At 39.9% G+C, this 26,584-nt stretch overlaps 1 protein-coding gene across 1 annotated transcript in view; it reads right to left on the minus strand.

The window, feature by feature from the left end:
* The window catches only part of PGM5 (phosphoglucomutase 5), a 79,978-nt gene that overhangs the window by 14,767 nt on the left and 38,627 nt on the right, over positions 1–26,584 (minus strand). Inside the window, exons 7-9 of the mRNA XM_074569610.1 lie at positions 16,537–16,652; positions 7,300–7,435; positions 6,159–6,342 (exon numbers count right to left, since the gene is read on the minus strand). Coding sequence (XP_074425711.1) covers positions 6,159–6,342; positions 7,300–7,435; positions 16,537–16,652 — 436 coding nt within the window. The remainder of the gene's footprint in view (positions 1–6,158; positions 6,343–7,299; positions 7,436–16,536; positions 16,653–26,584) is intronic.

A 26,584-nucleotide genomic window follows, 5' to 3' on the forward strand; every position in this document is an offset into this window, starting at 1 on the left:
CAGCACTGGTCCCAGTACTGACCCCTAAGGAACACCACGCGTCACTGGTTGACACTTGGACATCAAGCTGTTGACTGCAACTCTTTCAGTGTGGCCATCCAGCCAATTCCTTATCCATCCATCAAATCCATGTCTCCCCAATTTAGAGACAAGGATATTGTGTGGGACAATATAGACAAGTCCAGATAGATGACATCAGTTAATCTTCCCTTATCCACCAACACTGTAACATCACTGTAAAAGGCCATCAATTTGTAAGGCATGATTTGCCCTTAGAGAAGCCATGCTGGCTGTCACCAACCACCTTCTTATTTTCCATGTGCCTTAACTTTCCATTTCCCTTAACTTGGGAAACTTAACTTAAGGTGTTAACTAATTTCAAGTGAATTTGCTCTTTGCTCCCATCTTCCCCTCTTTTTTCTTTCCTCGTCCCCCCTTTCATAGTGTATATATGAACACATTCTTCTACTGACCACAGACTTGGATCCACATTCGACAGCCTTTCTGTACAGGAAGGACATTAAGGCCAAAGGACTAAATTGCACAGTTAAATAGTTGTAGTGCTTCAATACTTTACCAATTCTGCACTAACACGCAGTCTAGTTCCATTTTTGTAAATGCTACCCTTAGGCTAAGTGCCACCTTTACTATGCCACTGAACTTTATTTCCCCTTTTAGTCCTGCTGTTGGCAAATGCCTAGTGCACAAACTGAGAACCTTGCTACTTTTGTTTAAGGGGCAGTAAACCATTAAAAATGAGAGAATTAAGAGAGAAGCATTTTATTCTTCCAGTTTTATCAGCAGCTTGAGAAGACACTGATGTTAGCAAAACAGCGCTTCCATATTCTAAACTATAATTAGAAGCCTTTGTTAACTTGTGTATATGCCAAAACATCTTTGGCACCATGTAAAGCAGTGTTTGGTTGACAATCACAGAATTGTAGAATGGTTTGGGTTGGACCTTTTAAGGTCTAGTCCAACCCCCCTGCAATAAGCAAGGGCATCTTCCACTAGATGAGGTTGCTCAGAGCCCTGACAAACCTGACCTTGAATGTTTCCAGGGATGGGGCATCTACTACCTCTCTGGGCAACCTGGTCCAGTGTTTCGTCACCCTCATTATAAAATAGTTCTTCCTTATATCTAGTCTGAATCTACCCTCCTTTAGTTTAAAATCTTGTCCTATCACCACAGGCCCTACTAAAAAAAGTCTCTCTCCATCTTTCTTATAAGCCCCCTTTAAGTACTGAAAGGCTGCAATAAGGTCTCCCCGGAGCTTTCTTTTCTCCAGGCTGAACAACTCCAATTCTCAGCTTGTCTTCACAGGAGAGGTGCTCCAGCCCTCTGATCATTTTTGTGGCCTTCCTCTGGACCCGCTCCAACAGGTCCATGTCTCTCCTGTGTAATGTCCATAAATACTAGAAAATACACAACAGGAAAATATCCCACGTGGATAAAGGGTTGGATTAGATGGCCTAAGAAATATTTTCCCATCTCTAACTTTGGTGATACTATGAAACTTTTTTCAGCTGCTAGTATGGTATTATGTATTAGTTATAACATGTATTGGCAACATAAATTTATCAAGTAGTCTCAATATGTATAGCATAAGTGACAAACAGAAATAGTTACACTCAGAAGACTGAGCTTTAGAGCTTGTTTTTCTAATGTTTGCTATTAAGCCAACTTTGTAATGAGATTATTCAGTTGATGCTGATGTGAGTTTTGCCGTTGATTTCAATGGAATCAAGATTTCATCTTGGATGCCTAGAATTACAGACAGTTTGTTACCATCTGATTCTGTAAGCAAGGGGTTGTCTCTTGCTGATTGCTCATTAGACTTAACTTTTATGACAGTGAAAAGAAAGAAGACAAATTGAAGAGTTTTGCAGTTCTCGGTATAGCATGTTTTGAATGGTTGTCAACCAGCAGCTCAAAGTATGGAATATTAATGTCAATCAACTTTAAGAGAAGAGGAAGGGAGTCTAACATATCTGCACAAAATGGAACTGTGAACATCACAGCATGTGATTGTCTTCCTCTCCAAAGACTAAACTGGGATTTTACATGCTCCTGCCAGGCTGAGCAACTCCCACCATGATACGACTAGCAAGACCACTTGAATACTCTTCACATACTACATGTTTATCTGGCAATAGTAACAATAACACTTTGTTACCAGGCTTTAGCACATCTGAAGTCTCACCGTGCATTAAATTATGGTCTTCAGAATAAAAAGGATTTATAAACACTCCCCATAACTCTTCCTGTAATTTCTTGATGCAACAAGACTCCACCAAACTACAGCACCTGTAGCCAGTTTGATGCTTCAGTTAATGGCACTTGGAATGTTTATGCAATGTATATAGACACACGACCGCTATTCAGACAGTTCACAGTACTATTCCTGAGCTTATTATTTTCTTCATTTTGCATTTCTCAGGGACACATGACTGCCAGTATTGATTTTTACAAATGTGATTATAGCTAATGTTTGTACGTAGGACTAGGATTCCTGCTGTACAGCTGAAAATAGTCTGTAAAAGGGAATTACAGAGACACAGTGGCTATACTCCTTCAAAACAATAATCCTAAATGCCAGGGAGAAATCATATGCTATGGCCTTCAGAGCTGGATTGTCAAAGTCAACTTTTAAAGTCACAATATTTGCACCTGAAGATCTAGTTTAATTCATTTTTCAGAGAGCCCAGCAGCAAAAAATCTGACGTTTGACTGTCCCTTAGAAACAGTGATTTAAGCAGTAGCAAAGAATTTAACTCGTGAAGGGCACAGAAATTAATGACAGCTGTTAAATTTTTATATTCCTCACTGTTTTCTGGAAATTACGCCTAAAAGCTGTGAGTTACAAACATTTGTTAAAGACAAAAAACCCAGCCAAAAACACTGTTACCAAAAAATTATGAAAAAGTATTGCCTGGAGAATACCCTGCAACTCTGCATCTTTTGTACAGACAAAACCAAACAGGTTTTCCCCACTTCTTACAAAATACACAGTCTAACATATAAAAGTTTTCCTTTTTGACATTTTTGAGCTTTTGTGGTCATCAAGGTCAAAGCAAGCTGGTGAAATTGCAAGCAGCCTACATACTGTTTGTCGTGATGGCATTTTTTCACCTGACACAAGCTCTGTTAATTTAAGCCACCTATTTGCTATTTATTATATAGAGGGTGTCAGCTCCATGAAACACAAAATCTTATATGCCGTACTTATAGATCGACACAAAAGGTAAAAAAAGAAGAGTAGCACACTGAAAAGCCCACAGAACAGAGTAACTTCCAGTTTTAATAAAACAGGACACAGTATTTGTCACAAGAATAATGTTTTCTTATGGGAACAGATTTCTTTCTTTTTTTTCTTGGAGGAAGCACATGAAAAGTACAGCTCCCACACTGAACATCTGCAGATATTTATTTTAGGCAAATTGGGCCTGCTAATGGACATTAATGAGCTGCGTGGAAACTCTGAAACAAAATTATGTTCCATGGTTAACCCACTGACTTTGAAGCTGATGTGATGGAGATGGAGCTTCACAGGGATTTCCTTCTTGTACATTACAATCCAGTTAAACAGCTTGCTGATGTATTAGTACCTACGCAGCACTCAGAAAACTAAATCTATTACATACTGGTTTCCAGTGGTTTGGGTTTTTTTTTCAGTTACCAATTTCATAATTAAATAAATAATTAATTGTCATAGTAAGTTAGCACAAACAAGACTAAGCAGCAAACTTAGAGCAAAATCTCTTATGTTTTCAAAAAACATTATTAAAGTATAAGAGTAAGGACTAACACCAGTAGAAAATCCAGCCTACCAGCAACATACTGGACACAGCAAAATATACATAAATTAGGAGCACATAAAATGGCTATATTTTTACTTCAAAATACTGAGATTATCAAAATTTTTATTTGCTCCTTTATGGACCTTTGAGTGTCCCCTTGGTATAGCAGGCCACACTCACTACTCTTGACAGGAAATACCTTATTGCTGATACACGATTGAAATATCACTCTGAACAGAGAAGAATTTTTGCCTTATCTCTGGACAGTTATCTGAAATAACTTTTTTCAAGCTTTTCCAATGCCTGTTTCCTGATTCTTGCTCAAACTGAAATGCAAAAAACCCAAAGACCACATGCAGAGCCCTCTGCATCCCACATCTAACAAAGGAGCCAGAAAACATCAATGAACTTTTCATAACAAAGCTCCAGAGTTTTATTCTGTGAACCCCAGAACATAAGAGACCTTAATTAATGAGCTCAAAGTTAACCATTATAATGGGCAACTTGTACTTCTCATTCTTCCAATTCAAATTTCACACAAAAATGCAACTGATCCCATTTCTGGCTTGCAGGATCTTCAGGAGCAGCACTGTAACGTGCTCATGTGTGCAAAGGCTAGCACAACAGGACTTTAAAAATGAAAACAGTCTTCGAAAACAACAGAATGCTTCATTTAATTTCATGTCTTATTATTGCTCTGTGATAAACAATATTCATGGGTTGCAACAGTTAGAACGAATTAGAAGCCACGGTCAGGGCATATTGTTTGCTGCTTGCTTGTTGTTGCTGCGTTTGTTTTCTGAACCTGGTGCTTATTAACATTGATTCATTATCATGCAGCCAGCTTCTCATTTATGAGACATACACTGAATATAAATCTCTCTCCCCTACCTACTGGGGAACAAAACTCTGAACAGGTTCCTGAAAACATAGCTGGAAAATCTGCATGAAGCTCATGACAGTCAGAAAGAGACATCTGCATTTACATGAAGAGCAAGCTACCTGAGGAAAATGGCAGAAGTGAACTGATGTTTCATTTGCATGGATCAATGTCCTCTCTTATTTTATTGTGCATGGAAAAACCCAACAAGGCTGCAGACATGCAGAGCTGGGAATGTGTGTCCTTGCCGAAAGACAAACTGGTTGAACTGAACTCTCAACAAATACATGCTTCTGCCTTTGAAAATACATGCTTTCTGGTTTTACGGCCTCACTTTCATAGCTCATCTGAAAATAGGCCAAGTCATGTTTCTCTGTTTGTGTTACATGGTGATATTATACTCCAATTTAGGATGAGGGCTTTGCATGAAAATTAAGGGAAAGAACAGAACACTGAAAATTCACAAGGTGCTTTTTAGAAGTACAAGGGCCACAAGTCTGCCATGCCTGTAATTTTCCAGTGGACTTGGATACGACAACATCCTCATATCTTGTTTCAGCAGTAATATGCACAAAGAGAGCAGCTCAGTGGCAGGTGGGCTGCTTATATTATCTGGATGCAATGATGAATGGAAACTATAAAGACTCTGAGAAGAATGGCATGACAATAGTTTTAATGGATTGTAATATCATTTGCTAGGGTCTGGTCAGGTCAAGTAATTTACGAACCAGAGAAACTTGGACAGTAAGAATAAACAGCATAAAATCAGAACACATTTTAATATGAGTCATAGGGCATATTCAAGATGTTTGAATATGCATTTACACCTGGCAAAAGTACATGGTTAGTTTTGAGCACATCATGAATTTCAAAACACTGAAGGCCCAGTTTGAACTGCAGTTCTTGATAGCTAAGGAACCTCATTATGGACACAGCCCAGAAGGAACACAGAACAGGTCATTTGGGCTAGAGAAGCCAAATGTGCCCACATATGGTACAATCCACTAAAGTCTTCTGCAGGCTATTGGCTACAACAGATAATGTGCCTTAATTATGCAAACCCTGTGGGTCACCAAGATCAAGAACATTTTCACTTTTTTTGTAATGTACAGCAAGTGGACATTTCAGATGGAGACTAGAAAAAGGAACGTCTGTCTTTCCACATGACACTTTGCATTGCTCAGGAAAGGGAACCCTCCCTATACGTGCATTGCTGTCAACAGGGATTCCATCCCCTCCTACATTCTCTGTGACACTACTGCCTCCGGTTATGCATAGCAAGTGCAAGCTAAACCAGAGGCGGATTATCTTATCCAGTCCGAGCTAATCTTAAGTAGGAAATGCGGTATCTATCAGAGCAAAGAAAACACCATCCTATAAATAAATGGAGAGGCTTGCCAGCTGAATGTTAGAAACAACACTGTTAGAGACAATATGACAGTTGCAAAACTTTGCTACTCCATCACCACAACCATACCTGTCTTTTGGTCACAGTGCCATCCACAGGATCTATGTACTCAAAACTGTCTGTTCTTTCCACACTGTAGATATTGTTACCCACAGCAAACTGCTGATGGCTGAATGATTTGTCAGTGATCAAAGCTTCCAGGTCTCTCATTATGAAATATGCTGTTCTGGGTTCCAGTGCTTCATAATCAAACCTTGCACACATGAAAAAAAAAAAAATAGAACCAAGAAGTAAGTCCCCCACAGCTGAGAAAAGAGTTCTGCTTTCATAGAACTCCATGTACCCACAATTAGCAATTTACTACTTACTTCAAAAATCAGAGGTGGACCTCTGAAGTACTGATTGCAAATTAAACCAGGGCACACATGCAAGACCTGCGGAATTGTGTGTGTGCACCACGGTTGTACACTGGCCACCTCACTCTCAGTCAACAGAAATAATTTAGAAAATTCATGGTTTCTAAAGTAGCATAGAAAACTTCATCAATACAGAGATAGCTTTCCACAGTTGAGGACACAATCAGTACAGTGCCCAACAGCCAAGTGAAACAGAAAACTTTGCTACAAGTTTTGAGGAACAGCTTTGTGCAAAAGATCTTACATGTATGTGAACTCCTCTGGATTAAGTCTATTCTAATAGAAACAGAGACAGAAGGTAAGATGTAAATGACAATTAGAATTCACCCTTTGAGACCTTAATAAAAATGAGCAAATGTTCAGATCTTTGGAGGAGTTCTCCTGAATTAGAAGTAGGCATAGTTCCAGTTCTCACTAAAAGCAGAAGTTCTCTTCTCAACAGGAAGCACATACAGAAACAAATGCAGGAGTAAATCTTGCTGCGATTTTGATTTTGCTATGCCTACAGATTCCACAAGTAAATAGTTCAAATCTTTCTGCCATTCGACATCAATTACTCATATACCATAAGTGACATATACACAACGCTCCTTCAGTAAGTAACTTCCACTGCCACTTACTCATCAGAAAAAAACCTGTCTACAGAACAGTGGAAATCTGTGGCAAATTATCATTCTGTGGACACAGTAAATGCACACCTATATGCAGCTGAGCACAACTAAACAAGCCATGGTTGTAGCAGGATTGTCGTATCAACTGCATAACTTCCTGTGTGGTTTTCTAATTTTTCTCACCTGCAGTAGTAGTGCCGGCCAAATTTTGCCCAGTGATCCCTGACAATCTCCTCCACGCTTTGCTTTCGAGCTGCTAGGATTGAAAGCCAAACTAGCACAGCCCACAGTCCATCTTTCTCTCGAAGGTGATCAGACCCTAGAGAGACAAATGTAAAACACATTATTTGGTATCACCGCAACTCAGAAAACAAGGTAAAGAGGCTGGGAAAATGTCTCATTTAACTTTGTGTGTCACACAGCAGGAATCAACAGTACTAACCTCCACAACTCTGATATCTTCCAGACGGACAACCAGAGCTAATGTTTAAAATGTGATTTATTTATATATGACAAAGTCCGTACTCCTAGGTTAAATAAAAATATGTACAAGTACTTGAATAGAAATGGTAGTAGCAGGAAAACATTTTTAGTCATGTTCCTGCTCACTGACATAGAGGGTGTTTTCACACCTCTGGTACTGTTTCCCAGAACTGGGCTAGATAGGCAAACCCCTGGCCATGAACCAGAATTTTCTGAGTTAACGTTAGTCTAGTTCAACAGCATCACCTTATCTCTGCAGATGTTCATCCGTCAAGCTGCAGAGAAAGAATTTTCCCATTCCATGAAAAAATGAAGATTTCCAGAATGTTAATGACCTCCCATCAGGACAAAAAACAAGAGCCTGAAAATGTTTCTGGAAAAAAAACCCCAAACCCAAGAATAGCACTTTATCCCCTTTCTATATTTTTTCATACCTCTCAGTGGTAAAGACGTTTGGATGTTCAGATCTAAATCCCTTCCGAGGTTTGTATTTATGAAGAGAGAAATTGATCCAACAATGGAGATCAAGAACAATTTTGGAATACCCCACAGGACTTTGCACATACTCTCAGATATGGAAGGCACAAGTTCAAGTCTATTATCTGAATTCAAAAGCGCACAGATTTGATCTTGCAGTTCCCAAGTCCAAAGCCAAAATGCCAACTTGGAGTAACAGACTGCTCTGCAATAGACACCTAATGTATCTTAACCATAATGTATCTTAACCAGAAAAATTTCTATGAAGTTAAGCTCTGCCTGTTAAAACTGGAATGTATCAATCAGCAAAAAGTTTCAATAAAATCAGTATTCTCTAACAGAAGACTGTTTCACGGGAAGGTTCTTGGTCAGCAAGTGCCCTCTCCTTTTGGATAATTTAGAAGAAGCTTTTGTGGCAATATGTATCTAACCCAGATTACCAATAAATCACAAGGAAGCATGCACGAGAATTAACACAATTTAAGTTCCAAGACACCTAACACTCAGTAGATGCTGATGATGACTACGTAAGGTAACAAACTCAAAAAAATTGAAGATAAATCAAATATATCACCATTGCTCTGGCTTAATAGTACTAGATTTGGTTGAAGTTTGTTAGCTGCAACCTTATCATTTTCTGTCTAGTCGCACATTACTGAAACTCCGAGTACAAAACAAGTGCAGTAATTCACAGGTTTTCTTTCCTCCATGAATTACGTACCGATCAGGGAAGCAACCAGTAGAACTGTGTGCTTAGAAGGTACTTAGCAAAATCTTCCAGAGAGGAATCTAACTACAAAGTCTTACGTTGAAAATCTGTTTTTTGAAATACTCTCCTTCATCAAACAAAAATCCTGTGTCAGTGAGACTGCTTCGCAGTGCTGTGGTTTTACATAACAGCCTGCAAGGTCTACACAGCCATCTGTCAAATGGCTGTGGTTTGCTACTGGCAGAAGATATGGTTCCCACAACATAAATTGATGCACTGAAGCTGTTAATCCTGTGAAAAACTGTCAACAGAAAATTAAAGACATATAAGGAAAACGGCAAGATGTGCAGAGAGCCACAGTGATTCCTAGAGTTCAGTCTTGACATCCATCTTCCAGTCACTCCTGCTGCCTTGGACTTGTAGTCCCTCTTCTTGGGAGAGGGTAATGGTCACAGTAGCAGTTGCTCCTCATACGTATCCTCTAAGAGCCCATGGTCCTGGTCCTGCCACAGCTCCACCTGACACTTACACTTCTTGTGTTATGTTCAACCCTGTGGGTGGAGACCTCCAACAACCTGAATCTAACATTAAGCAAGTTAGATACCACAAAGTTAACTAAATGCAAATTACTATTTCAGCACAATATCTAAGTTGTATAGGAATGATGACTGAAGACTTGCGGAGAGGAAGAAGACTTACATGAAGATTAGGTTTGTGTCTTAAGTTAGCTAATGAGGAAAACAAGGACATAAAATACTATAGACAGATTTAAGAGCTGAGAGAAAGTAATGTTCCTTTGCATTTGCAAAGGAGCTGTCATAATAGTAAGAATACCTACTTTCTGACACTTTTTATCTGCCTTGATCTGTGATCTGCAAACTCTCTGCAACAAGGGCAGTCTCCCACTACAGCGCTCAGAGCTATGGGCTGGTCCTCCAGGAGCTGCTGTAGAAGGAGCAGCAGCTCACTCTGCTCCCCTCTCCAGAGTCCCCACTGCTGCCAAAGCATGGAGCACAGACTAATCAGAAAAAGAAAGGCCGGGGTTATTTATGAGATCCCGGACAGAGCTTCAGATAAGAACGGAAAACAAACCACAGGAAGTCAGCCCTTAGGACAACCAGGTCCTCACCTCTTCTACTCCCCTGTCGTGATAACAGGCTAGATCAGCTGAAGGATGTTTTCCACAGAAACACCAGCAATAAGACCTATGAATAATAAAGTTAGCTTTGCTCACAAAAGGCATGGTCACAATCACTGCCATTGTAGCCAAGAGTCTGTTCCCAGATAACAGTGCCGGTGCAGGTTTCTGCCACCACCACCGAATGAGAGACCTAGAACAGAACTGTCACTTCCCACTAGTGTCCATCGTTCGTTCCCCTGGCAGCAGCAGCAAGAGTTGACAGGTCACCCAAGGGGCTGGGGGATCCCTGGGGACCAGGAGCAGTGGGGGATCCCTGGTGTCCGTCAGGGCCGGGCCTGGCAGCCAGGGCCTGTCCCAGCCCCAGCCCCGAGCAGGCGGATGGGGGAGCACCAGGGCGGCCCCAGACCCCGGCCTCGGGCACCTCCCTGGGGACGGGGCCAGGATGTGGGCCTGTGGGCATGGCTGTGGGGAGCTGGAGACCAGCCCTGCTGCGGCATCCCCCGGGGGGTGACATGGGGTCCTGGGCCCATGGGCAGGGTGGTGGAGCCCCAGGGGGTGGGCAGGACCCTGGTAAACAGCAAGCTCACCCCACCATGGCTGTTCCTTCCCTTCTTAACCTGTCTGCCCCTCCTTTCAGCCATAGCACTGAAAAATTCAATTTCACCTGAAAAGCCACCCCTGCTGCTGATATTACCCGCAACTTAAACTGCTTAAGTGTCTCAACAGACACCAGCAAGAAGTGGAGGCATGGTATGGAGCTAAACACCTCAGCAATCTGTTCCAATGCAAACAATCGTTTATTCTCCTGTTGTGTAACACTCTGCAGACTGCAATCCATCAACTCGTACGGTGAAAGGCACAGCATTCATTCAGCAAAATGGCCTATACATCATGACAACTGTGCAATGGTCTGAACTGAACACCAAAGAAGAGATGTGTTTTGATTTAACAAACACTTCAAGTGTGTTTCATTGAACTAAAATGGTCCAGTGAAACATGGACAGAAGAATTTTTGGAAAGGTCTCTGTTGTGCTCTGAGCCCTGTTCTGGCATGACTTAGCTCATAAATCTCTATGAAGAGGGATGAGTGTATACACGTATCATTCTTCTGATCCATTTAGCAGCTTTGGCATGTGTTGTGTCCTTCTGTGTCCTTCAGGATGACAATACAGATTGTTGCTTCTCTGGAAAGAGAAAGCATTGGAAGAAATAACCCAGAGGAAAAACCCTGGATGGAAAAGCTGGAAAAAACCCAGCTGTTCCAGAATTGAAAATCACTGATTAAAAATGCTAGCCTGATGTGAGTACAATAATCCTGTGTGCCCACTAAGTGTCTCAGCTTGCTATTCTTAATAGGAGGAAAACTGACAACTGGGATTTCTCAGAACACATTTGTTCCAGCTCTTTTATTTCACCAGCATATCCACCAACTGGGTTACTATATGCATATATGTTGTTTTCTTTATTGCAAATTAAAACCCATTACCAAAACTCTGTTAGTCAACTCTGTTTTTCACCTACTGTACCTTTGCTGGTGGCTTTGCTCTCTCTCACTTACTGCTACTGCCCAGCTCACTTGCTAGAAACTCTAGGGAGGGAGCTCGTTCTGCTGCCTCTGTTCAGCTAACAGCATTCTTGTTTTCTTTACAGACGCAGTATCTGCTGCTATGAATCTGCAGAGGCAGAACTGCCCTATGCAAAGGGATCCAGTAAAAGGTGCCTCACAACTAATGTATTGTTGCAATTGCAATACTAACAGTCCTACTGGCTTGCTGGGAGCTCTCAGCAATCTTAGGGTACTTCTCAGTAATACTTTTAATTCCAAGGAATTTAATTCCAAGGAAATATCCAAGGCATTAATGAATTCCAGCACCTCTTTAAGGAGCTGAAGCAGAAAGAGGCAACAGAACAGTGGAGTCAACAACTATTTTTCTGATTATCCCATCATATTTAATTTGCCATCGGTAAGGGAAATTATAACAACGGCAACTACTTCGACAGCTTATTTTTAAGTTAATTTGTCAAATATTTCTCCATATAACAGTAGCAAAAGTTATTTTTTACTACTGCAACAGTCAATTGTTGTGGCCTGACTCAGAGTAAACAATCTGGGATAAACTCTCAGAGCATGTTCCCATTCATAAAGAAGTACTCAGCTTATACAGGCTTAAATTGAAGTAAAGTCTTGAGTGCCAGTAGCCTGAGAAACAAAGTAAAATCATGTAAAAATGTTCATATTATGATTTTTCTTATGATAATGTAAATCTGTTGGGCATGCATGCTGCCTTTTACATATCTAATTTATTCTGTATCTGAGAAGATTTCCAGTTCCAAGACAGTGAGCCCTGAGGGTCATATGCATGAACGAAATGTAATTGCTTTTCCCTAAATTAGTTAACTCTATCGACCGTATTGAATCCTGTAAATGTGATTTTAAAACAAAAATCTGACTTCAGAGACTATACAAAATCACAGTACATCATTCTGTTTGCACACACGTTGAGTCTTATAAATTTATCACCCAGCAGTCTGAAACTTGACAATATTTTAGGCAAATGGAGATTTAGGGTCAGTCTGATCTGTTCCTTTATTCAAGTTAATGAGATTATTTTAGATTTGTGTTACTGTAACAGATACCACCAAACAGCTCTTCTAAGGCTTTCATTAATCTCAGCAGCACATCTTTAAAGTCTCCACTAGTTCTTTTTCCACATAATCTTGCAGGAGAAGGTGGTTGGTGTTAATGGCATCTGGAAATGTGGAGATGAACCATGCAAATTTATGAAAGCTGTAGCAATTACTGAAGTGGCTTAAACTGCAGAAAGATAAATCAGCCACACAGCTCTCCTAATCCTGATTAATAGTTTGCTGATGAAATTTAGAAACTAGTTGCTGCTGCTGACGCCCTTCTCTGAACTGTGTCCTGGGCATTAGTCATAGAACTAGAAAGCTACTAACCTCATCTGACAAGCTCCCCACACTGCTACAAAAATGGAAGAAGTTTTTAAAGCATTGGTTGAGCTCCAAGATCAGCTGCCAGAAAACAAGTCTGGGAAACACAGCCCTATGGGATGTTTTCAAAATCTTTTGTCCTTTTATAGCAGAAAATTTGCTTTTATTTACTTGCCAGAGCAAAATCCCTTATGTTATAAAACCAAGGCTCTGTATTATTTGGAAATTAGAGCTGGGCTGGATTACCTGGGTGCACAAGCAATGGGTCTCCAGTGCTGTTCGGTTAGTTTGATGATAGAATGTAGATAGATGTCTTATTCTATTGATGATAGAATGTAGATGATGATAGAATGTACCTTTTTTTTACAGAAAATCCCTTTCTCTTGCACAGAACAGCAAGTTTCCCACTCTTATCAGCTATACGGTAGATTTCTTTAAATATTCCACGCTGAAAGCTAAAGAAGTGCCAAGTTTAAGTGCCCTAAATAGATATGATGGAGGGGAAAGCTGTAAAATTGATTCAAATGCCCAATACTGGCAGAAATTTGTGAGGGTCATGCAGTTTAGAAAATTACTAAAAGATTCGCAATAAGGTAAATATTTATTGCTAAAAACAGCTTGCATCGCTAAAGTATTGGTCACCTACAGACCAGCCTGCGTTTTACAAATAAACCTCCTGGCATATGAGATATTTTCAGACAGCTGCATTGAACTGAAAGATGATAAGGAAACTGAGGTAGGGAGAAAAGCAAACTTTAGGTATCACAGTCGTTGCATAATTGTCCTGCAGGCACTGTCACAATTAATTTACACAGCAGCTACACATGCACTGAGGAATTTAAACCCAGTGCTCAAGTTGTCTAGATGCCCATGTGACTGAATCTTGAGGGTTCAGACTAGTCTTTAGATGGCATTGGCTTAAATGGGAGGTCAGGAGGCTTTCTGCACTGAAGTGCTGCAGGTAGTACAACGCTCATCTGACCAGAACATACAAGGATGCACAGATTAAATACAGCTGTAGAGCAGCTCTCCACGCTGGCCAGCAATATGTCGTTCAAACACCCTCAGAATTCACAAGAGACAGAATTTATCAGGAATCTGCAGAATTAATGGTAGGATAAGAGAACCAGATTCAGACAGGAACACAAAGAATGCTAGGAACACGGAGACTGGTCTGAAGTCAGGAGACGGGAGCTGCAAAATCGGGAGAGAGGCTATAGTACAAAATGCAATTGCTCTAGGGCCCTACAGAAGGATGTAAATGAAGGATAAAAGTCAAGCGCAAAACCAGAAAGAAGTCACAGGAATTATCTTGCCTACCTCGAAGAACAGACAAACTCCAGAGGCCCTTCCTTGACCTCTAAGAGACACCTGTCCCTCTTTTCCAACTTCAACAACCATCTGATACTCAGGGTAATAAAGTTAGGCCAATGCCCTCAGCGTTTCAGTAGATCAAGCCCTGAAATCACTTCTCTTGATTCCTATATAACTGCTCTGCAGGGCCAAAGTCCAGCAATGCTTGGGACAGCCTGCTTAGCAAGACCTGAACGTGCCTTTTCAATGTGCCAGAGAAATCTGATGTTTGGCATTTTTTTATAACTGCAACATAAAATTTTAATGACAAGTCTCCTGACAGGAGACAAGGCTTCTACTAAGCAACCAAAGATTCTTCCCTTCTCCCTGGGAAAGAAAGTATTTGCAGGAGTCATACTCAACATCACCAGATGACGATGGTCTAGGAACCTTACTTCCCAAGCAGAAACAGGCCCTGATGCAGTGCTTTGTCATGGCATATGGCACAGAGAGGCCAACCCTTCTTTCTCTACATACCTCTGCAGATAAAAGTGCATGCAGTAGCAGATGCTGTGCTCCATGGGCTAAGGTACCCAGATGTACCTAAGCCTATGGGAACTCACCATCAAACTCCTACAAACTCCTTCCAGTCAAACCCCGCACTTCCCCTTCTTCAGCCTGATGATGAAGGCAGGAGTTTTTTTCCAAATAATCTGGGTGCTAATGGGGTCATACTGATGTCTAAAGACGCACCCAAGTTTCATGGAAATATCTGGTTTTGGATGAGCAGGAGGAACTTCAATATTTAGATGAGAAGGGTACAGAACTGGCCTGGTGAAAAAGCATCAAAAAGCAGTGAGAGTTGAAAACTGTCCGGTCCAGATTTCTCATGGGCAAATGGAGACGCAGTCTATCAACACACCACAACAAATGGCAGTACATTCTGATAGGTACAAGACTTTCCTTCCCCTATCTCCAAGTTAGAACTCACTCAATAAGCTTGCAAAACAGCCTTTGAAAATATCTATTCAAAAGATGTATCCAAGGCAATACAAATCTGTGCCAGTCACAGCAATTAAGCCAAGACATTCAGGTTGCTAATCATGGGACATTGGTTCCCACTCACAATAGAAAGAAAATGAACATTCATTATTAATTTAAATTCTCTTTTTACAGATAGACACCCAAAGAAATCTAACACATTTTTGGTTCTTCCATCATAGTCCATTCAGATACTTACAGAAAGGTTAATGACAGGCTAACACATAAAGTGGCACGTCTGTGGCTTAAAGGTATCCTCATTTCTAAAAAAACAGCATTCTGCTCTAATTGACCTCAACCAACAAACTTAATACTAGACTTAACTCAAAGCAAAAAGAAATTTGTAACCAGGTTTCACTGCATGATAAATTATTTTCCATGGAAAGCTGTGGCCAATTAATTATATGCCAAAATAAAGAACTCCGCGGAACTCACATCAAAATACAGATAAAATTATTAGCCAGGCAAATGGTTAAGTCATTCTGATATGTGTGTATTCAAAAACACTTGTAACATAACCCTACTAATAAATAGAAAGAAGAAATAATTTCTCAGGCAGAATTCAGGAAAGAAAAAAAAGAAGCACTGTGAAATTTATTCAGTTTTTCTCCTAAACAAAAAACATGTTTGTGCAGATTTACAGACTACATATTTTAATTGTTCGCTGTAATGTTTCCTGTCAGTACTGAATTCATGAGGGCTCAAATTTGTCTTTCATTCTGCATTCTATTGTTTGACTGGTTCTTGGGACAGATAAGGGAGAAATACTTAGGGAAAACACAGATGCTGACATGTAACTGAATTTCGTCTAATGATGATTTTATATGACTTTTGAGCAATTGTGATGTTCTCAAAAGAGATGCGTGCAACAGGTTTGATTAGACACACCATTAGACAAACCAATCCTCATACTTTGCACACTGAACCGCACACATTAGGAAAAAAATGACGTGGTTTCTCCAAACAGGCAAAATCCCCCCAAATGCTGCTGCAGCCTGTGGAAAGACTATTACAGTGGAACCAGTGACACCTTCCTGCAACATGTTCAAATCAGAAGAGAGTGCTGGGCACCTCCAAAAGCTGTCTGGGCAATGATAAGATTGCCTCTGGTTTCTGAATGTCCATCTTTCACAATTTTCATACCTCAAGTAACTAGACTCCAGAGTTGCAAGAAGACCCTCAAGATGTGAACAACTGTCAGTTCTCTGTTCCAGCTCAAGATAGAGATAATTCGCTGATTCTTTTGGATTTGACTTGAGTCATCCAGGAAAATTAAAAGTTGTCATTAAAAGTCTGTGGAAATTCTTGATTAAGTGTTACTTACCAGTGCCAAAGCTTTCCTCTCCACAAAGCGAGCAACGTCCAGAGTCCATGAGATTGGAAAAATATCTCCAACCTGTTGGTGTCTCATACACAGGAACCTTCATTACTTTCGCCACTCTGGAAAAGACACAATAAAACATCATACAATTAAGACAGTGCTTTTTTTACATATGGCCTGAGATCAGTTGAGGAACATTCTAGGTCTTGCTACGTCTCCTGACAGCTGGGCTGTAAGTAAAAAAAGGAAAAAAAAAAACAAACCAGAAAAAAAGAGAACAGATCAACAGCAGCATTCAAAACCAATCCTTGTTTCAGAACCTGACTTCAACCAGAACCCAGGTATACTCATAGAGTAAGTGTAGTATTTTGGAAAACGTAGGACCTCAGGTCAATAGGCTTTACCAGTACCTTTGCTGAGCAAGAAACAGTTATACCTAGAGATACACAGCTTTGTTATGCTAATATTTTAATGCAAGTTAAAGCATCATGTTGAAGTACCTTCCTTTACAAAACACAAGTGGCCAACACTGACATGCTTGAAAGACACTTTTACTTCTGTTCATGTGTTCAAAGCCAAGACAATACAGGAATGTTTCCACGATGCAGCATCTCCTCTAAAAACAGCTTTCCCAGTCTCAACCTGAGTCTGAACTTACTTTCCCTGTGTCCTCTGACACACCTAAATGAAACACTCCCACTAGCTGGCTGAACTGACAGTATTTTCAAGAGCCAACATAAACCACCATATAAGCTGGATGCGCTTTCTCCTCCCCAGGTTGTTAACCGGTAATTATTCCTGTTATAAACTATAATGAAAAAATCCTTTCTTGAACTAAGAAAGGAAAAATAAAAAACAAACCACCAAATCCTCTAAGGAACTCACTACCAAGCTGGGATTTATGTAGAATTAATATTACCATTCTTCTTGTTTCTAATTATATTTGCTCATTTCCATTGTGTGCCTAGGATTTTCAGAGCCAACTGCTTTTTAATACGAAAAATAAAACTTGAGATACAGTCAAGCAATCTGACTGACTAATTAGAAAGGACCTTACGATCTCCCTAGGATTGCTGCAGCAATCACACCTAACAAACATTTCCTTAATTCCACCCCCACAGAAGGATACTCGATGTGAGATGATTTATGTAATTTTAACTGCAGTCAAGCCCAGGCAAAGCAGATCAATCAAGGCGCTTCATACAATCCACGTAGAATTTATGTCAAGGTGAAAGCAGTCACCTCTCTGATCAACAGAGACACCTGTTTTCAGACAGTCCATCACTCTGTCTGAAAGTAGGCATGTAAAGTAGATGAGATGAACTGTCCAAATATGCAAATACTGACCCTTTCAAAAGCTGGTACATACATGTACCTAAATTACAGGTACTGAAATCTTTACATTGTTAATTACCACTGGTATTAAGTCTCCAAATCCACTTTTTTTATCCATTGTTATCTAAGCCTCCCTCTATTGAGCCTAGTTGTTCATTTTTGTACTAATATTCTACACCTAAAAAGACTGATTTTTAAATGAGATAAGGGTAAGAATTGCTGATACTTCTTTGAAAAGAGCTAAAGTGGGACGTGGAGAAAAAAATATGATCAAAATGTTTAATACTAAACTCCATTTTCATGTCTCCAGTTTAGAGGTAAAGGCAAGCGTATACCTCCTTGTGTTTATACAGCACTAGCTAAATTATTGGCCCTTAGAAATGCTGCTGCATAAGGGAGATTATACAGTGCTGAGCTGAACAGGTTTCTGGCTGGCTCTGCAAAAAATCAAGAACATAAAAGGATTTAATCCCTGCGTGACAGTAACTGCAGGCTGGGACCAGGACCGTACTGCCAAAAAGTAGAAAACAATCAACCAGAAAACAATGGCTAACAGGCTGGAAGAGCAAAACCAATTCTCTTGAGGTAGCCTAACAATACAGCAGGAATATCTCTGCTTGCAGAAATGTTCCCATATCCTGGTACTGTTTTTGGAGAAGGAAATCCTTTCCCTTTCACTTTTCTGTATTCCTCTAGCCTGCGGACAAACAGCCTTGATTGGACCTATCTTGACCAGCACCACAGGCTTCCAGGGGCCGTACTGGTTTTCAAAGATTTCTATGCACTAGGCTAGCACTGAAAATACAGATGTTGATTCTGTTGTTTAAGACTTTAAACTAAGCCTTTCAAACAAACAAACATAATATACATATAAACATATACACGCACAAAGTTTATAGTGAAATATGACAAGATTGTTCCTTGCAATATTTTTTTGTTCTTGACTCTTAAGACTTCAACAGAGTAAATAAGTAGAAACACTGAAAATTAAGCATACTCTTGTAATTGCAATTTTACTGAAATAAAGAATCAACACTGGAAGTCTCAACAAATGAAGAATGTGCCCTTACAAAACCTACAGACGCTTAAGGTGAATGATCATCCCAGGAAACATGAGAGGGGTTCCCACAGGAAGTAGCAAATAATTCTAAATGCTGCAGACTCAGAGAAATAATGTGCTGCATCAGATCAGACAAATAACAATGCAAACTACAGGAAAATACCCTTAGAGGAAGGAAACTAATATTCTGTAATTGGGAAATTACTAGGTCTTCAAAGCCAGGGAAAACAGAGATTAAATGCAGGAAGGGGGAGGGATTTTTTATGCTCCCACATCTACATCTTTCTAAACAAGAAATATGACGGGTATGACCTCAGTGCGGAGAAAGTTTTTAAAAAAAAAAAACAACTTTTTTTTTCACTTTACATTCACCCATCTGCTGTCTTGTAGGCCAAATGACAAAATGAGAGCTTTCACTCACTCCTACACCAAGTAGCCACATTTTTAAAAAACGAAGTCCCAGCCGAGACATGAGAGTAGCATCCCTTGTGGACCACAATTTGCAAATTAGTTTCTATGCATCACTGAAGTTTTCCAGCACTACCTAATGCAGCATATGAATTCATGACAAGCTTGAAAGACACTAAGGAAATATTTTATTCTGCTAGGCAAATAAAAGCTTAGGATGAGGGTTTCTAGAACTTGTAATTCTGCAAGAACAATTGCTGGTGAGTCATGGTAAAGGTTTTTGGTTTACCTATTACAAATCACATATCCATTAATTATAATCTATGAGGTTTTAGCAATGTACCTTCACAGGACAGTTCAAACAAGTCTGTATATACACAGCTTTATAAGTTTCTCTTCTTTCTGTACGTTTACACTGAGTCTTTAAATTTGGGAAGTTAGAAATGGAAAGTCAAGTGGTTTTGTTGCCTATATGAGATCTCTTGGTCAAACAGGATACTACTTCTCTCAGAAAGTGAGTTTTGGAACTGGTGCTGCAAAGAGTTTATATCTTGCAGAGGTCTCACTCATCAGAGTAAATTTTATATGTCCTTATACATATGTATAATGCATCATTATCAAGATACTGATGCAGCAGTGCTCTTGTAAGGGCAATACCTCAGTCTCTGAGTTCTCTGGGTGAAGGTGTTAGCTGTCAAAAGGCCCAACTTGATGGATGAAATATACTTCCAGAGCAATTCAAAATAAAAACTGGAAAAAAATACGCCACATGAATAGGTTCATCTTCCTGGTCTATTTGAAGTAAAGGCATTCTATTTATGTCTAACCACACAGTTGATATACCTGTGTTTATATGTTCTATGAGTATAAACTATGTAGAAGGAATACAACAAACCATGGACATTCTGGTTCTTCTCACCTCAGACATCTAATGGGACTGACTTCAAACAGTATTCTTGCTTGCCTTCTTTCAGCGTTAAGTGCTCACTACATCAATGAGATTATACAATAAAGTTTCTTCTGTCTGTGTGTAGCGCTATTTAGCTCTTGCTAGACCAGGAAACAGGGTGTTTACACTTGGACCTAAACTGAAGGGCAGTCGCCTTAGTTATTTTGCCCATATCAGAGCTAAGGGTATTTATGTTCCCAGTATGCTAAAATACTAATTAAGGAGGAAAAAAAATCAGAGTGGACTGTACTTTTTGCAATTACACACATTATTTAAAACTATATTTTGTGAATTTAAAAAAAGCAGGAGCAGCTGTTTTTAAATGGGGAGATAATAAAGTGAGTTAAAATAAGAATATAAAGTACTGGGAGATTATATAGTTAAATTCACCCTTCCACTGTACAACTTCATTCTCATTTTTATTTTGAAGAGCTAGTCTTACACTATCTATACTGACCACCCACTTTTTATTAAAACATAAGGAGAACACATATAATGCAACCATGAGAACCAGTTTGGGTTACTATTTTGCAGTTTGAATTATTGGAAAGTTTAGAATCCAACACAGCACTGTTAAGCCAATTTGTGAGCTCTACAATAAGTCTCAGCAAAGCATGAGCTGTCCAGTTCATAATAAAGGTAATAATGAACTTAATAATAATCTTCATAATGAAGATCAGGATTTTTGAAATTTTCCTGTCAGAAAAAAAAATTAACAGCTAATTCTAAAATTCCTCCTGAAAGCCTTAACAGACTAATGTGGAAAAAATATCTGTTCTGTGCCAGGAAACTGGGCTACGTATTGTACAGCTGCACATCTGAATATCCCAGGTCTTCTTCCTTATACTTCATAGCCATATGCATGTCACCTAACTAGGAGAACAGAGGGTACAGGACTCTTGATAGTCCAAATGATTTTCCTTGAAACTACAGTAAAAATATTATCCTGCTTAAACTATGCAAATAGATAACTTTCCATTGGATAAAAAAAAATATTCTTTTATTTAAAAGGGTTAAAGCAGTATCCTTGTGTTATCCTTCTTTCAGTTTTCCACCCAGTAGAGACAACAGACTATTTCTGACAGATGGGCTAATCAATAAAGCAAAGTGGTCCTTGACGGTATTTCCCAGTCACTGTGGTTTTGCACTAGCAAAACACCACTGACGTCAGCAGAATTACCCTGACTTCCTTTAACCAAAATGAGAGAGAAGTCAGCTCCAACCTATTCTCTACAATGCCGCAAAAAGTCCTGATGAATACACGTCATTCAGATACAACAAATGGCCTGCGTCAAGCTGACTTTCTTGTGCCCAGTGCAACTTCTATAACTTCTGAGAATAGACCAGTCAATCAAACAAAATTATCCTGCCAAAGTTGTGATGCCTGTTCACCACAAAGATAAAGGTCACAACACTGGGGGAAGGGCTTTCTTTGACAGGCCTGAAGAACTGTTGTAAATGACTGTCTAGAGTTTTGCATTGTGGGTGAAATGCTGGCTAGGGTAAACTGCAGCATTGCATTCATTCTGGAGTCTTAACTTGGAGAAAGAAAGAGATATTAATGAAAGAATCACTAAAGAAGCTGCAATTGCATGTCTTTGTCTCTGTTGTCTTCTACCATCTGTAGGTATCAGCTGCAGGTGTAAAAGATGCTCACAGACACTTGGGCGTTTCAAAACACAGGCTGGTGTTTCATGGACGCATTTTTTTTTTCAGTCCTACTCCTCTCTGTGGAGCCAGGGCTGAAGTAGACAAGGTGCTGTAATTTAGAGTGCAACAAGCCTGATTCTGCAGAAGGGTAAGCACTCTTGGGCCCTAACAAACAGGAATTGAAGGCATTTGTGGGACACGTGGGCTACTCTAGGGTAGTCTGTGGTAGCAGCATTTCACAAGAGATCAAACGTCTGTACATGTTTCTTTCAGAGTTACTGGCTATAGAAGAAAAAGGTTTGACACTGGGTCTTCTAAATCTCTACCTAGCCACTGAAGTTAACTGTGTTATCTAATGTCTAGCTGATAAAAGAGTCATTGATTTAAGACCTGAAGCATATTTTATTTTAAAGACAAGACTATGGTTTGACTGAAACTAAGAAAAATGGTTTTTCTTCCCACTTCTGTAGTCTTCCCGCACACAAAGAATTAAAAATATCTCAGGTAAGGATCTGTACCTGATTTATCAAGAAAATAATTTCCCTAGCTCAAAGTAAGTCTTCACACAATCTAACCTTGGCATAAAAATGTGTTTTATTTGATATTTTACTGCCTGAGATGTTTCAAAATTTTTGTAACACTCTGGACACTTCTGTGAACAAAATAACTGACTTATGTTTGCCTACAGCCATTTTGCCATCCCTTTATTAGAAATCCTGCTTTTGCCATTCTCTAACCATATCATACAGTCTTTGCCTTGATGGACTTACTGAAGTGTACTTGCAACCAGACCTGTAATTGCATGGGTTCACTTCTTTGGAGTGTTAAGATGACATCCAGGACTGAACTTCTACCATGCTGCTACAGTTTCTTTTCCCTACAATCACGGGCATTAATTATCTCATTCCCTCTCCGACACTCAAATTTCTTTTGCGAAGAATTTTTTTTAAACTTTATTGAAAATTTAGACACAATATTCACTGCCTTTTTAGTCACCCAGTCCCTGTCCCATTCTCACTGCACGACGTTTCCACTTGTTCTTTCTATGGTCTCTTCTTGTTGGTGCTCTGAAGAGCTCTTTGCTACTTGTTTCTCAACTTCAGAAGTCTAATTCTGCTCACCTTTGGTTGGTTCCCCCTTCATTCTTATTACTTCATAAGATGCAGGAGCCACGAACTAAATGGTTTTAACTTTTTTCTTCAGTCTCATCTGTAAGTCTCTCCTTCTTTTTAACTATGCAGCTCCAACCGCCTGTGAGAAATTCACAGCAGTAGCAATGACAGCACCAGCACTGGCACCGACTATAATGTGAAATGGATGTTCTGCTTCTGGATGTTTTCACTCTGTCTGCACCACCTTCCCTTAAAAGGCTTCAACTGCATATTGTGCAAGGAGCAGAACTAAAACAACAGTCACCCCCCTTATATGGTCAAGTATTACAGTGTTACTCCTTCCCAGTCTTTAATTTATTAAGCAAAAAGCAGTGGAATGCTAAGCCCTTGCACACAACACAGATAACCACGACATTTCGCTAAGATAAGATGTAAACTGCCATGTCTGGCAGAGAGGCTGTCAGGAGCACAAGGCAGAAAGAAAAATGGTTAGTAGACAACAAGTTCCTTTTCTTTTTGCTTTCTAGTATGCTACATCTCACAGAGAAAGATCATAGTAACAGAAATCAATAAACCAAAAACATCTGAAGACACTTTAGCTACAAAGGATCTAAAACCATTTAGCTTTCTTGGTTTTGCTTCCTCTCCACCCCTGCAAAGTTTTAACTCTAAAATGCTTCTGCTGGTGGACTAAAGGTACACTGAGCCAAGGTCTGGTGTTCAGGGGTAGTTTCTATCTTGAAAACTGGTAACTTCAGGTGTATTTTGGGGCTGACAATTATTCTGAGGACGGTTATGGCTTGCTAATAACTGCAGAGGTCATCTCCTTGTTAATTCTATTCAGGACAGTTTGAATTCCCTTTCTGTCAATGGAGCCTCCTGGCACTCATGCAACGTAACTGCAGTGCCAACTAACTGTTCCAGTATTCTCTCCTGCCTCTCAGTCTCACACTGGTGTTTCCCCATGTTTGAAACCTTTCAACAGCAAAAACTTAAAATTATCCCAGCACGAAAGGCAGTGTCCTACAAACACAACCTACCTTGCTCATGCCATGTAACACACAGCAACCATACATACTAGAAACTTATTTGAGCTACACAGAACACAGCACAATCTCTACTATACTCCAAGGGCGTGAACTAATAATGTGTGGAAGGTCAGACCCTTGGCTTTAAATTCCTAAAACAAATAAATTAAAAACTTAGATTCTCCCTTTGGACCCTTCAAGTTCATTGGAGCTTTCCTGTCTCCTGCAGGGGCAGACTTGAAAAGGCTTGCACCATCACAAGGACAGTTAAAACACACAGGACCGGGGAACTCAGGCTCCACAACACACACCCAGTGATGCCCTGAAGGCATTTTCACTCCTTGTTGCCACCCACAGGCTTCGGCGTGAACACACAGCTCAATGCTCCACACCATTCTGTTTTCCTGCACACAGACTCTGTAGTATCTCAGTCAAATGTTACAAGAGCCTTGGGCAACATACCAAAAAGACAGCACTTTTTCAAGTACTTGAGACACTTTAAAAGATAATGGTAAACTAATTTGTGTCCCAATCCCAACAGGCAACTTTCTGATTCAATCCCAGCGGGTAAAAGCAAATTCATGTGCCTAACTTTATAGGCAGCTACAGACCCAGGGGAACAGTGCAGAACTGAAACGCATTTTTAAGTAGGCCAACAGCTGCAGGACAGCTCTGCTTCAAATCTCTGAGAAAGGGCTGCAGAATGCTTCTGCCTCTTCCCTGCTCTTCAGGGAGTAAGTGGTCAAAGTAAAAATAGCCAGCACAGCTCCTTGCTGAGTCTGCCCTTGCCTCCAAACCTAATGTGATAATCCTGTCTACTATTGGCAGGAGGTGTAAGGCTACTTTTTATGGACACCGTACTTTACCCCAGTGTTCCTAATTTGCTGTGGAGTGAACTGCCACTGATGCAGAATTCACTGGTGAACAGGGACAATGAACGCACCTTTAACAAATATACGGAGCAGATGGCACGCAAAGCTGGAATTTTTCACCCCATATTTGCAGGTGGTGCAAGTAGGTTATTTTCGTAGTGATCAAGATATGAAATTACTGCCAATGTTAGAACTATCAATAGCATGCAAGTTAGGTATGTATTATTGCATTGTTGAGATTGTTTCCATCCCCAATTTGTGGGCACTATGAGGCATTGAAGAATCTTTTTCTGAGAAGTTCAATCACATTTAAGAAGTTACGCAGGAGGAGACTTCATTCACAGGTTTAGGTTTTAAGGTCTTGAATACAGCTTTGGCTTATAAATTTCTCTCTGAAGTCTGGAAGATAACACAGAGTCCTAGCAACGAGATTCCATGGGAGAAAAACGTTCTCTGAAGACCTAAGTGCTTAATTCAATTTAAGTGAAGTTTGCACATACGGAAACTAAGAACTTTCCTTCTTTTCAGGGAAATAAAGCACTAAAGAAATCCCGCCATGAAAAACTGTATCAGAAACCTCTCCTTCAGATAGGAACGAGCCTACAACATCTACTTCTGCTCAGCCAGACTATCATGGTATGAACAGTGCTGTCAGCATGAAAGCACTGGAGGTCAGACTACAAAACACGCAATTCTTTGCAGTCTCCAGAAAAAAAAAAAAATTAAATCCTCCCTGCCAGCTTTTAAAAAAGATCTCAGCACTTTGACAGATTTTAGCATAGAGCGGATGTTCAGAAAAGAATCAGAAATGGACACAACCACTAGAACACTTGACTTTACCACAGTAATGAAGCACTGACTCAGTGGTGTTTGCTGTGAGTTGAGCTACTAAGGAGCACTTTCTTGAAATTGCTTTTAACATTGGAATTCTCCTGTAATAAGTACATTAGTAGGCCAAGAGAAATAAAAAAAATTCTTTCTCCCTTTTTTTAAAAGAAAAATTAATTTAATAATAAGACAAACGCTTAATTCCAGAAGCAGTATTTGCACTCTTATTACAGGCAATGGAACCAGGTCCTACATGAATTCACATCTAATTGCTAGAAATTATTCTCACTTACTTTTTACAAGGAATTAGTTGAGTGTAAAATTCTGTTTCCAAACTATTAATAATTTTACCCATTTGAACTCCTCACATGGCCAACACTTCTCTTTTTGTTCTCTCCCATTGAATGATAGGAGTCAGAATGAATCCACTGTGTTTAAAACTAACCCAGACTCTCAACCTGAATGCCTGTAGCTGGACTGAGTTTGCTAAGAGCAAGAGTTTATTCTAAGTACAGTATTTATACTAGTGTCCTTTTCTGCTGTGTGTGAAGGAAAACAGAAACGTGACGGGGTGAGAAGAAACAAGAAAGGAGAACAGGAACAAGTCAGCAGTATTTCTCAGGTGCAGCTCCACAAAATTCATAGTCCAAATTTTTGTGGGAGGAGAGGAGTACAGTGATTTAAGTCCTGCTGGACACTCATAAACTTTAGGCAGCTGTGAAGGTGCAAATGGCAGTAAAACATATGCCATATTGTGCAACTGAGCATGGTCCAGGGATCCCTAACCTCATGGCAAAGAAGCTATCTGT

The sequence above is a fragment of the Larus michahellis genome, chromosome Z (assembly GCF_964199755.1).
Source record: "Larus michahellis chromosome Z, bLarMic1.1, whole genome shotgun sequence".
NCBI classification, from domain to species: domain Eukaryota; kingdom Metazoa; phylum Chordata; class Aves; order Charadriiformes; family Laridae; genus Larus; species Larus michahellis.